Source organism: Tupaia chinensis, unplaced genomic scaffold (assembly GCF_000334495.1).
Source record: "Tupaia chinensis unplaced genomic scaffold, TupChi_1.0 Scaffold000634_1, whole genome shotgun sequence".
Lineage (NCBI taxonomy): Eukaryota > Metazoa > Chordata > Mammalia > Scandentia > Tupaiidae > Tupaia > Tupaia belangeri.
In genome coordinates, this window is record NW_006160154.1 from 4,915,999 (window position 1) to 4,929,847 (window position 13,849).

The 13,849-nt window shown below is 42.9% G+C and overlaps 1 protein-coding gene across 3 annotated transcripts in view; it reads left to right on the forward strand.

Annotated features, from left to right (window-relative positions):
• ATP8A2 (ATPase phospholipid transporting 8A2) overlaps window positions 1–13,849 on the forward strand; it is a 693,132-nt gene that overhangs the window by 159,738 nt on the left and 519,545 nt on the right. For all 3 annotated transcript variants that reach the window (XM_006159534.2, XM_006159533.1, XM_006159536.2), the window contains exons 17-22: window positions 4,151–4,256; window positions 4,965–5,047; window positions 6,411–6,460; window positions 8,719–8,788; window positions 11,074–11,158; window positions 12,589–12,728. In XM_006159534.2, coding sequence (XP_006159596.1) covers window positions 4,151–4,256; window positions 4,965–5,047; window positions 6,411–6,460; window positions 8,719–8,788; window positions 11,074–11,158; window positions 12,589–12,728 — 534 coding nt within the window. The remainder of the gene's footprint in view (window positions 1–4,150; window positions 4,257–4,964; window positions 5,048–6,410; window positions 6,461–8,718; window positions 8,789–11,073; window positions 11,159–12,588; window positions 12,729–13,849) is intronic.

A 13,849-nucleotide genomic window follows, 5' to 3' on the forward strand; every position in this document is an offset into this window, starting at 1 on the left:
GTGGCAGGCCAGCAACATCCCCCCCCCCCCCCATTTATTATAGAATGTCAGGTTAGGTAGGAAAACCAAAGATAGATTACTTTTGTTTTAGGAATTTTTTTTTTTTTTGAATTTTGTCTGGACTACCACTCAAGGTAGAAATTCAATATGAGTGTGTGTACAGCTCTTCTTTGTTGCTTTCAGAAAATTTTCTCTATTAGGTTTATTTATTTGCTCTAAAGTCAAAGACCCCATTCGTGTTGTTTTCATGGGACAGATTTATATGCAGGTTTGAGTAGTTCTCAAGTATAGGGGAAGACAAACTTGAACTAAAGCCCAATTTTAAAATTAAAGTGTTTTGTATAAAGGCATTTTTACCATTTTTGCAGTGTAGGCCTTGGGGAATTTATAAATTCTCCACTATAACTTATTTGACTTCACTAAGCTGTAACTTAATGTGCATTTTCTTTTTATGTGGGCTGATAAGAAGTAGCCATGTGAACAGTTGTGATTTGCTTCTATAAAATTGCTTTTAAGTCACATTAAAAGGTCAGAAAAGAAACTAAAAATATTTCTGTGGAAGTCATCATTTATTTATGACTTAAGAAAAATTCCACACAAAATAGCAAGCACAAAGCTGCTTCTTTCATGTGAAAATATAAATCTACCTAAAATTTTCAGCCAGTTGCCTATTTAAAAGGGACACATTAAAATTACTAGCATTAAAATAACCTCAGGACAAGGAAGCTTATTATCACCCCGTCTTTGAACATAATTCAAGTACTAGCCCATGTAGACAGGTGAGAACTGAACAAGCGTATATACTGGAAAAAAAAAAAAGGCAAACGTATCATATGTACATAATATAACTGTCCATCTTGAAAATTCAGGAGAGTCAACCGAAATTTAGAGAGCTAGAACTTAGTTACAATAAAATATTTAGTTAATTTACAAAAATCCATGCTTTTACATACACCCCAGCAATAAACTACTATAAAATAGAATGGAAATAAGATGTCATTAATAATATAAAAAGCAATAGATAAAATGAGCCCGTTCAGCTCATTTGCCCATCTTTTGATTGAGTTGATTGGGGGGGGGGGAGCGGGGAGAGGTGAGTAAGCTGCTTGAGTTCCCTGTATATTTTGGTTATCAGTCCTGTACCTGAGGCATAGTTTGCGAATATATTGTACCACTCTGAGGGTTGTGTCTTTCCTCTAATTATGGTTTATTTTGCTTTGCAGAAGCTTTTTAGCCTGATGTCCAACTTGTCTATTTTAGAGATGATTGTCTAGGCTTCAGGGGTCTTATTTAGAAATCTTTGCCTACTCTAGTGTCTTCTAGAGTTTCCCCTATGTTTTTCACCAGGGGAAACTAAAATATTTTATAATTTGAGGTTTTCCATTTAGATCTTTGATACATAGTGAGTTGATTTTTGTTAATGGTGAGAGAGCAGTCCTGTTTCTTTTTTTCTTTTTTGGGGGGAGAGATTTTAGCTATAGGGTGCGTGCGCTCGCCAGACAGACAGAGACATAGAGACAGAAAGCGAGAAATTACCCCCCAGGGGGGATGGCCACGATGCAATCCCTTCTCCTCCATTCTCCTCTCAGGATCCTGGGCACGCACGCACATGCGCCCGGCGTGAGTTTTAAGCCACCGGGTATGGGACGCGAACTGCAGTGGACTACGTGGGAGTCCAGCGACATAGCCATTACACTAACTGCTGGTTCCCTTTTCTTTTTTTTTTAGAGAGGTTTTTGTTATAGGGCATGTGCACTCGCCAGAAAGACAGAGAGAGACAGAGAGACAGAAAGCGAGAAATCACCCCCCTCCGGGGGGTGGGGGATGGCCACGTCACAATCCCTTCTCCTCTGTTCTCCTCTTGGGATCTTGGGCACGCACGCACCTGCGCCTGGCGTGAGTTTAAGCCACCGGGTCCGGGACTCGAACCACGTTCAACTACATGGGAGTCCAGCGACATAGCCATTATGCTAACTGCTGGTCCCTCCTGTTTCATTTTCTGCAGGCGGAGATCCAGTGTTTTCAGCACCATTAGCTGAAGAAGTGTCCTTCTCCCCACTGAATTATCTTGTGCCTTTTGTCAAAAATCAGTTGGCTAGGGACCAGCAGTTAGCGTATTTTTCTATGTAAAATTATTTTAAGGTCAGGAAGTGAAATACCTCCTCCTTTATTCTTTTCCATAGTATGACTTTGGCAATACAGGGCCTTTTATGACTGTGGGTGGGAATGTAAATTAGCACAGCCACTGTGGAGAGAAATTTAGAGGTTCCTCAAAAACCTACAAATAAGGACCAGCAGTTGGCATAATGGCTATGTCACTGGACTCCCATATAGCTGACTACGGTTTGAGTCCCAGACCCGGTGGCTTCAACTCATGCCGGGCATGTGTGCGTGCATGCCCAAGATCCCAAGAGGAGAATGGGGGAGAAGTGACCATCTCCCCGAAGGGGTGATTTCTCACTTTCTGTCTCTCTGTCTCTCTCTCTGTCTTTCCGGCAAGCACATGCACCCTATAGCAAAAACCTCTCCACACACACACACACACACACAAACCCAACCTACCAATATAACTACCATACGATCCAGTAGTCATCTCACTTGTGGATATTTACCCAAAAGATAGGAAAAGAGCCAGTCAGGAAAACACTTGCCTACCCGTGTTTATTGCAGCATTTTTCACAATTGCTAAGACATTAGCGGGAAAAAAAAAGGCATATATACACTATGGTATACAACTCATCCTTGACAAGTAATGAGAAACTGACAGTTGATAGATACAAAGTGGATGAATATGGAAGCTTTAATGTGAAGTGAAGCAAACCGGATGAGGGAAGAGAAACATTGTATGTCCCTGCTTGATATATACTGACTGCCTTCTGTGACAGAAAATGAAAGACAGGATGGTAAAAAAGCAGGAAGTTCCTGGCAACTGTAGATACCACAGACAGTATAGAAGGGGGTGGGTAACAGGAGGTGGGAGAGAGGGGATGGGGAAAAACATTTAGTAGACACATGAATGAAAAGTTATCTGTTGATGATAATGTACATGGCAATATCTTTGACTTGAGTGATATGTACTGCATTCATGCTAGAAAAACACATTTTGTATCCTGTAAAGATGTATAGCTATTAAATGTAAATTAAAAAAACATAAAATAGTAATAATTTTAAAAATAGTAATGAGCAAAGATGTGATGCCTTACAGGTGCTAAGGGATTGTAAAGAATAGACATGGTGGGACCAGCAGTTAGCGTAATGACTATGTCGCTGGACTCCCACGTAGTCGACCATGGTTCGCGTCCCAGACCCAGTGGCTTAAATTCATGCCGGGCGTGTGTGTGTGCATGCCCAAGATCCCGAGAGGAGAAGGTATTGCGGCGTGACCATCCCCCTGGGGAGTGATTTCTCGCTTTCTGTCTCTCTGTCTCTCTCTGTCTGTCGAGTGAGCGCACGTACCCTATAGCAAAAAACCCCTCCAAAAAAAAAAAAAAAAAAAAAGAATAGACATGGTTTAGAACAAATGCCAGTGCAGCCCAGGACACACATGTTTTGGTGATTTCATGTGGATTAGAGAGGCTTCTATTTGCTGAGTTCAGAGACATCAGCAAGGAAGGCAACAACCCACTTGTCTTTCTGGAGAAGAAGCAGGGAGGGGTGTGGGGCCTGTTAGATACGAATGATGCTAGGAGCTGTGGGAGTTCCAGGTGGGGCTGCAGCTCCATGTTTTTCCTGCCAGCATGGGTTCACTCACAGGGCTCAGTTTCTCAGGCATGGGTGGGGATAATAAACTTCTCAGATGAAGTGTCTATTGAGCTGAATCCCTGAATCCCTGGGGATGAGTGAGCTGCTGGGACTAGCTAAAGGTGGGTAGATGGGGCAAAGAGACTGAGAAAGAATTAAACGACATCAAACTAGAGCAGCTGGTGGGGGGCTGATGTTTTCTCACAATGGAAAAAGGAGAATAGCTGGAGGTGGGTTAGATGGTGAGCAGGTGCTGAGTCACAGGGGATCTGGAACGCATGCTGAGGACCTCGACCCTATCCTAAGGGAGCAGAGCACTACTGGATTTTGAGCCAGGATGACTTGAATCGAGCCCTGGGCTATGTCAGCAGTATCATAACTGCTGACTAACTGGGTCTCCCATTTGTAGCCCACAGCTCCTTGCATTCAGGAGTTCCTCACCCTCCTGGCCGTGTGTCACACTGTGGTTCCTGAGAGGGATGGAGACAACATCATCTACCAGGCCTCCTCGCCAGGTGAGGCATCTGGCCTGTGTGCCCTACTGGCTTCTGCCTTGGAGACTTGAGTGTTTGCAATTACGTTCGTGGGAGATGTGAGGGATGGAGCAGCCTGTCCCACCAACCCTCTACCATTTGCCTCTGGTCTCACACTGTTTCCAAGTTATGGCTACAGGTGTTAAGCTCAGAGACCCGGTACAGGGCTCTTCTGATAGGGGCACAGGGGTAGGTTCCACGCCATGTTGCATCTCCCAGCAGAAATTCTAGAGAGAATGGTGCTGGCCTCTTGGCTCATCCTCCTGCCACCTGGGCTGTCCAGCTGCTTGGGCGGCTATGTATCTGAGCAGGAGCAGTAAGTGCTTCCCTTCTTCCTGGTACTTTGTTCATCCCTCAGTGGAAATGTGGCCTCACTCAGAGGAGATGTTTTGTCAGAAAGTCATGGAAATATTACTTAGATTCATCAAGGAGAACTTGATCCCAACTGAGAGTAGTAGGGATGTACATCACTTGAGTTTGCTTTAGGTCTTTAACCTCTCATCGCACCGAGTGCCCCTTTCAGGACCCTGCTTGTAGAGTGCAAGCTCCTCTACTCTGCATTCTTAATGCTGGGCAGATCATTCCAGGCCTCTTTGCTGGAGTAGGTTCTATTAATTTGAAAATGATACTAAGCAAAAGTCTTCTCATTACAAGTGATTTGTCAATATTTAACTGACTCTTTGTTGACAGATGAAGCGGCTTTGGTAAAAGGAGCCAAAAAGCTGGGCTTTGTCTTCACAGCCAGAACGCCATACTCTGTCATCATAGAAGCAGTAAGTCACACCCTCGTGCGTATTTCGTATCACCTGCTTTTTTGAAGATTGTATATTTGAAACAGCACGTCTGCTATCAATACCATAGCTGAATTTATGTTTTCCTTCTGGTGAAAAAATAGACCTGTTGAAAACCAAAGGGGTTATGTGATAAGGGTACAAGTTTGTGGGAAAAAAAAATGGAATTGAAGTATGAATTTATTTTGGTGCAAAACAAGTTTTCAAATCCATATATACTTTTTTTTTTAAAAAATACACATTTTCCATGAACTTTTCAAAGGTCCATTATATTAGTTTATTCATGTTGTTTTGCAGTGAGATAATTTATCATTCTTAAAGAGGCTTCCCCACAAGTTGCCTACACTGATGTGAAATTATTCATAGCAGAAAACTGTACAAATCTACTCTTCTTTCTATAATAAATAGTTGGGAAAATACCTTCAGGGTGCACTTGTCTGGGAGGACAGGTTCTCCATCTCGTTGTGACCTCAGTGCATGGATCCTGCACAGTGAAGCCCTCATAATCCGTGGGGCTTCTGCCTCTGTGACCCTAAGAGGAAGGTATTGGAACTTAGGATCTCCTTTATCAGTTCAGCTGGTGGTGTAGTCGTTAAGGTGACTAGATCCCGCATCACCAACCACACAGTTTGAATTCCAGCTTAAGAAAAAGCAGCAAGGGCCGGCAGGTGGCGTTGTAGTTAAGAGTGTTGGACTCCCACATGGCTGACCGTGCTCCAAATCTCAGACCTGGCAGCTTGCTTTCTCACTTTCTCTCTCTCTCTCTCACACACACACTTTGTCCCTCTCTGGTCCAAATAAATAAATAAATAAAGTTAAATAAAATAATTCTTTAAAAAAGAGAGAAAGAAAAAGCAGCAAAACCTCGTCAGGACCAACATGAGGGTGTTTCTGGTCTTTCTGAAATTCACAGTGTAATATTCATATATTTCGCTGAAGAAAATTGAGGCATCACAAGGTGTTCTCCTAGATCCTAATGAGGACCTTATGGCACATGGCATAAACATATGACTTTATAAAATCTGTGAAATCCTGAATTCAGAAGCTTAGCTGTTCCTAAGGTATGTGGTCCTTTTTCTTCTTCGCTTGTAAGAGGCTGTACCAGACAACTGTGAGGACGTCCCTAGATCTGAAGAAAAGTGAGATGCTTCTGCCAGAAGGGGGAGCTATGACCCCACCAGACTCATGAGGCAAACAGTACACGTTGAAAAGGCATTTGCAAGGGGCTAGGTGGTAGGAAGAGAGAAAGAGAATGGGAGTGAGAGTGAGAGTTTCTGATAGGGAGACAATCGCTTGGAGATTTTAATACTTTGCACCTCAGTAAAGCCTGTTTTTCTTCCTTTAGATGGGTCAAGAACAGACATTTGGAATCCTTAATGTTCTGGAGTTTTCTAGGTATGTTTCTTTTTCACACAGTTGAAATAAAATATATACATACATACATGCACACACACACACACACACACACACACACACACACACACTTTTAACAACTTCATCCAGAGTATTTGCATGACTGCATGGTATGATTAAATACAGTACTTAAGTATTGACTGTATGGTACATATAGCTCCAAAACTCTCCTCTTGGAATTCATGACGTCCATTAAAAAAAATGAAGTAGGTTATTTTTCTTTTTTTTTTTCAAAAGAAATGTTATACTTCCATGGCCTCCTTTTCCTTCAGGTTTCTGGAGCCGAGTGTTCTTGCATCAACAGCTGTAGACTTGTCTGAATAGTTTGGAGTATGCGATGAGGGCATTGTTTTCATTGGCGTTTCCCAAGTCCCATGAGGTCATGCCTGTTGCTCCATCTGAGCACTGCTCTGGACATCTGAGAAACTGACAGATGATGATAGATTAGATCAGTTCATCCCATTAGAGGCTGGGTCCGCATAGGGCAGCCCTCCTGTCCGTATTTGGAAGTATTCTTCCCTGGTGCACTTTCTTTAACTTAAGACTCAGGAATATTAGTTGCAGTCTGATTTTCCCTAGAACATTCATAATTTGTTATATGGGACTATACTGTAATATTTTGTTTCTTTCCCTCATTTTATGTTGAACTGCTAATATTAAAGCAAGGTTTTGTTCCTATCTCAAAAGCATCTTTCCCTCTTATTAAAATTAGGTCGGTTTTTCAATGACTTTTGTTAAATAACTCACAGATTGTTGGTCTGCATTATAAACTGTTTGATAAGGTCCCTTTTTTGGTTTTCTTTGTTTCTTTTCCCATTTTTAGGAAATACTTTTCAGCCTTAGTGTTTAGTTTTTAGATTGCAAGCTCAAATTTTTTTTGGTCAGGAATCCTTGGGGCTATTCAGTGAGAGAAACAGACAGGTGGTTTGGGATCGCAGCGGTTCATGTAGGTGGCGGTGACAGTGTTCCCGTGTTTGGAGATGAGAAAATACTAGACACCCCTCCAGATTTTCTCGTACTCATCTTGTGTTGGAAACGTGCTGCTTTGTGGCTGAATGAACTGAGACCAGCAGTTAATGGACAGATGAGTTGGACACAAGGGACTTGGGTGAAAACAGGTGAATACGATGGAGACATGAGAATGTATTAACAAAATTATGGAAGAATAAGAGGGAACAGAAAGATCATTTGTGGTTACACTTGAGTTCAGTTTGTCAGTAGACTCATCTTTTTCCTGGCGACACTTAATCCTGACATAATCCTTTGATATAGGTGGTGGGAACCCTCCTTTACACACTGAGAAATTGAAACAGGTTAGATGACTTTGCTGAGAATACCCATCTACCAGGGAGTTGAGAGAGAATGCAAATCGAGTTCAGATAGAGCACTGGGGTGAGGATGTAGGAATTTATAGAGAGCTGAGAAAGTCATATCCCCGCTCTCAGGAGTTGATAATCCAGGTGGACTCACCAAAGTAAAAGGCCACAGAGATGAATGGTCTAAGGCCCACCATAGTTGGGGTGTGTTCAGGAGGATGAAATGTTGTCAGCAAAGACATGGGTCAGTCTGTGTGGGAAAGGAGAATGGTGCCTCCTTTGCCTGAAGCCTGGTCGTGCAGGAGAGGGTTAGCGGAAGATACAGAGAGGCTGCAGAGGTGAGTAGAGAGCAGGTTGAAAAGGAACGTTTAGGCCGGGGGGAGTCATGGAAGGCTCCGTGAGGAGAGATGTGGACGGAAGTGTGTATGCCACAGAGAGAAGGGAGATACAGAGCACTTCCATGCTGACTTGGGAATTGCATGGATTTGTCATTTCTTTCTACTGCAATGAAAAGAAGATACAGTGGGGAGTGTTTAAGTTAAGTGGATCTATACTTAATCTCCCACCTTGCTCCTTAGTGGGCAGGTTATTTGGTATTTTGAGCTGTAAAGGAGAGAAGAAGGTTTTAGAGAGTATTGTGAGAAGTCTGTGAGACATAACAGAGCCGGTGCTCAAGTTCTCCTTTGCTCTCTCTCTGACAGCAAATAGCTGTGCTAGTGAATTTTCATAATGGAAAAGCAGTCTTCTGTCTATTAGATATAAACGAGAAGAGTAGGGGATATATAATTAAAGTTTTATTTGAGGGAAAAGGTAGGGACACATGGAGCTTGGCCGTTTTGTTTTTCACTTGTTTGGTTGTGGGACTGGGGTTCGATAAAACAGACCAAGGATGAATTTTCATTTTTATTTTTTAAACTCACACAGCGACAGAAAAAGAATGTCTGTAATTGTTCGAACTCCTTCAGGACAACTGCGACTGTACTGCAAAGGGGCTGTAAGTATCCGGAGTGCCTCCCCTGACAGAGAGAGCTCCCCAGCTGCTTATTGATCTGCTGCTTTCCCTAATAATGACCCGCCCTGATTAGTCCCTGATTATTTGCCCAAGGTCGAAAGTCTCTTCCAAGTGGTTGAAAACTGGACTAAGTAGTAAAAGCCCACGTAAGATCATGGCGGTTCAAGGCAGTGTGGCGAAATGGTCAGCAAAAAGCTTGCATTTAGCCAGCATTTGTTCTCAGCAGCAGCAGCTCAGTGTGTGGTATACAATCCTGGGAGTACGAATTCTGAGTCCAGGTTTGGCACTATCACATAGTGACTGTGGGCAGATCAGGTGACTTGTGCCAACGCTTGAGAACCATCTCTAAGTACGGGGATACACATTGGCCCTCTGGCAGCTCTTCTTCCCACTCCTTGCGGATATTCTTTAATTCACCGCAGAGAGCTGTGTTAAAGGGACAAGGATTGTCTCCACGTGTGGCCACATTCTCACCACCTTTTTAGTCATTTTCCTAGGTCAGGTGTTCGTCCTTGCTTCCTCCCAGTAACCAAATCCAAATGTATTTGTCTGAGGAAATACAGTATTGCTTGCTCATCCTACTTGTGCAACTATCCTGTTAAACCATGCTCTTACGTATTGAGGGAAGGAACTAAGATGGTTTTCTCAGACTTTGTCAAGAATAGGAAGCTGTTCTGGGACCAATCATTAGTTTAAAATCTTACTACTCTTTATCAGTTGTGAGAAGAAAGCTGGTTTTGTTTGTGTTTTAGTTTTTTTGGGTGTTTTTTTTTGTTTTGTTTTTTGGTACATCAGGGAGTACGAATTCTGAGTCCAGGTTTGGCACTATCACATAGTGACTGTGGGCAGATCAGGTGACTTGTGCCAACGCTTGAGAACCATCTCTAAGTACGGGGATACACATTGGCCCTCTGGCAGCTCTTCTTCCCACTCCTTGCGGATATTCTTTAATTCACCGCAGAGAGCTGTGTTAAAGGGACAAGGATTGTCTCCACGTGTGGCCACATTCTCACCACCTTTTTAGTCATTTTCCTAGGTCAGGTGTTCGTCCTTGCTTCCTCCCAGTAACCAAATCCAAATGTATTTGTCTGAGGAAATACAGTATTGCTTGCTCATCCTACTTGTGCAACTATCCTGTTAAACCATGCTCTTACGTATTGAGGGAAGGAACTAAGATGGTTTTCTCAGACTTTGTCAAGAATAGGAAGCTGTTCTGGGACCAATCATTAGTTTAAAATCTTACTACTCTTTATCAGTTGTGAGAAGAAAGCTGGTTTTGTTTGTGTTTTAGTTTTTTTGGGTGTTTTTTTTTTGTTTTGTTTTTTGGTACATCAGGCTGAGCCCTTTTTAAAAATGAATAATGCTTGGGAATTCTAGAAGGCTTGTATCTGGACCCAGTAAGGAATTTTGTGTTTATGGTAACAACAAATTAAAGTCATCTAGATTTTCCTCACACATGGTATGTTTAAAAAAAAATCTTTTTATTTGCTTCTTTTCTATTGTGTTCTAAGTAGCACAGCAAATGCAGAAGGGGACTGTGAGGAGGTGAAGACGGGAGGGCTATAACTATAGGAAAATGTTCATAGGACAATGGTGCCAGGGTAGATTTTCTTTTTATAGAGTGTAATTCTCTCTAAATCTGTTCCCCCCAAACAAGACATATTTCTTTAAAAATTTTTTTTAGTTTTATAAAACTATGCAATTTATAACATATTTAATGGATTATCTATGGCAGCCCACCATCCTGCTGTCAGTCATAGAAATAGCCTCAGAGTGATCAGCTGTGGCCGCCTGTGTATCGGTCAGCAGACCCACGTTCAGTAGCTTGTGGGTCGTGCCTTCCCTGAGTAAGAGTGTCCCCCAGCATTAGGAAGCAAGGTTGTAGCTGAGTCATTGAGGAAGTGCATTTCACCCTTTTCCCTTCTGCACAAAGGTATTATAAATTTTGAGATACGAGTTTCTCACAGTTGGGCGAATGTAGGCACCGTTGTGTCACTGATTATTCTCCTGGCTCTTGTGGCCCTCCTCAACATGTTTTCTTGTGACGTTCAAGGTACATAACAGATTTTGGCTTTGTTGGACCCATCCATACCCAATGTGCTTTCCAAAGCTCTTGCCTGAACCCAGCCAAGAACTATATTCCTACTTGCCCATGAAGCATTCTTGTGCACGTTAGATAAACACCAATAAAACAAAGCCATGCCGAGCATGCTGACTGGAAGGTTTACTTAAGGGTTTGCCAGTCACAATGTTTCCTTATTTTATAGGATAATGTAATTTTTGAGAGACTTTCAAAAGACTCAAAATATATGGAGGAAACATTATGCCATCTGGAATATTTTGCCACGGAAGGTAAGCGAAATTTGGAAATGTTATTTTTGACCGTCCAAGTTGAATGAATACCTCCAAGTGTGTATGGCTCATACTTAGGGAAGCAGTCATGTTCTGAACAGACGTGTCCTTTGCTGCAGTGCTTGGCTGCCCTCACAGACCGTGTTCTTCTAGTTAACGCATAATCAGCAGTGCAGGGGAAGAAGGCAGGCTAACAGGTTGTGTAGAATCATCGTGTGGTTGCTAGTCTCTGTCTTGGAAAATGCATGTGGTTATTTCCCTGCCCCTCTCTTGTTATTGTTATGACACTGGCTTATCCATGACTGAAGGAAATAATAATTCAGTGAACCCATGGCAGGAAAGGAGTGTTCTGGGAGGCCTTAACCAACACAGATGTCAGGTTTTCCTGCGAGTGAATGCGGTGTTACCTGGACCTGTGTTTAGGTGCTGATTGCTGCTTTCTTGCCGCAGTCTGGTCCCATGGGCACACACACATTCACAAGTGAGTACACACGCACACATGTGAGTGCAGTTGCTTGAAAGCCTAGCCCTTTAATGTGACAGCACATTGGACGTCGTTGATGTCTTGAAACACATTTTCTGCCCCCTCTCCTTGCAGATACCTACCTAGTCACACATGCATATGGGCGTGCCCCGCTCTTGTCCTTCTCTCTGGTGGAGAATCACTCTTATGACAGCTCGTATACTCTCAAATTTATAGAAGAGGTGGTATATATTAGACTATAAACACAGAGTTGTTTTTTAAATTCTTCTTTGTATGTAAGTGTTTAATGAGAGTGACCTAAAAAGCAGACAGTTTCCTTAAATTTTTGAGCATGTTGCTGCTATAATAGGGACCACATGGGGCGAGCAGGTAGTAGAGTGGTTGAGGCACTAGACTCTCACATGGTTGACTACAGTTTGCATTCTGAACCTGAAGGCTTGAAAATCTCGCTGGGTACATGTGTGTGCATACCCCAAATCCCGAGAGGAGACTGGAGAAGAGGGGATTGTGGTGTGGCCATCCTCCTTGAGGGATAATTTCTCACTTTCCTTCATCTCTGTCTCTCTTAGAAGAGTGCACACACCCTATGGCAAAAACCTTAAAAACAATAAATAAGGGAACCAGCAGTTAGCGTACTGGCTATGTCGCTGGACTCCCATGTAGTCGACTGCGGTTTGCGTCCCGGACCCGGTGGCTTAAAACTCAGCCGGGCGCGTGTGCTTGCATGCCCAAGATCCCGAGAGGAGAATGGAGGAGAAGGGCTTGCGGCGTGACCATCCCCTCTGGGGGGGTGATTTCTCGCTTTCTGTCTCTATGTCTCTCTCTGTCTGACTGGCGAGCGCATGCGCCCTATAGCGAAAACCTCTCCAAAAAAAACAATAAATAAAATGTCTCCTAAGAGAGAAAATATTCAGCCTGGCCCCTCTCACCTGTGACTGTTTTGCAGGCTTGCGGACTCTCTGTGTGGCCTATGCTGACCTCTCTGAAAATGAATATGAGGAGTGGCTGAAAGTCTATCAGGAAGCCAGCACCATATTGAAAGACAGAACTCAGCGGTTGGAAGAATGTTATGAGATCATTGAGAAGGTAATCGCACACAATATAGTCTTTGCATGCCCTGTGAAGGATTTAACCACTTGTTAACAAAGTCTTTGAACAGGAATTATTTTGCTGTTTGAGAGTACTTCAGAAAATTCATGGAAAATGGAATTAAAATATGAATTTATTTTGGTACAAAGAAATTTGAACTCCACGCAAATTTCTTTTTCTTTTTCTTTTTTTTTTTTGGAGAGATTTTTGCTATAGGGCGCGTGTGCTTGCCAGACAGACAGAGACCGAGAAAAAGAAAGCGAGACATCACCCCCCAGGGGGATGCCACACTGCAATCCTTTCTCCTCCATTCTCCTCTCTGGGTCTTGGGCATGCACGCACACATGCCCAGCATTAGTTTAAGCCACTGGATCTGATACTTGAATTGCGGTTGACTACATGGGAGTCCAGCAACATAGCCATTACACCAACTACTGGTCCTGCAATTTTTTTTTTTTTTATAATATACATTTTCTATGAATATTTTGAAGACTCTTCACATGACCTGTGTTCTTTCCTTGTAAGTATCTTAATAAAACACTAGTTTTGAATCATCCTCTTTCCTTGCTTTAAGAAGCACTTAGTTTTTTTATGGGCTATATAAAAGGTCTAGCCATCCTTGATGAAGCATTAATGATGTAAAAAATATCAGGTCTGGGACCAGCAGTTAGCGTAATGGCTATGTCGCTGGACTCCCACGTAGGCGACCGCGGTTCGAGTCCCGGACCCGGTGGCTTAAACTCACGCCGGGCACGTGTGCGTGCATGTCCAAGATCCCGAGAGGAGAATAGAAGAGAAGGGATTGTGGGTTAGCCATCCCCCCCCCCGGGGGGGGGTGATTTCCTGCTTTCTGTCTCTCTGTCTCTCTCTGTCTGTCTGGTGAGCGCACACGCCCTATAGCAAAAACCTCTCAAAAAAAAAAAAATATATATATCAGGTCCAAAACAGCTTCAATGACCCTCCAAGCTGGCCTAGGATTAGGGTTAATGAGATCAGCTCACCCTCTGGAGTCACGTGAACTATCAGAATGCTGCGTGGGCTGCTCAGATATTGAGAATTTTCATGCTTATTGCAGTAATATTTAATTAAGCTTTTGCCATTGCTACCTCACATTGCCT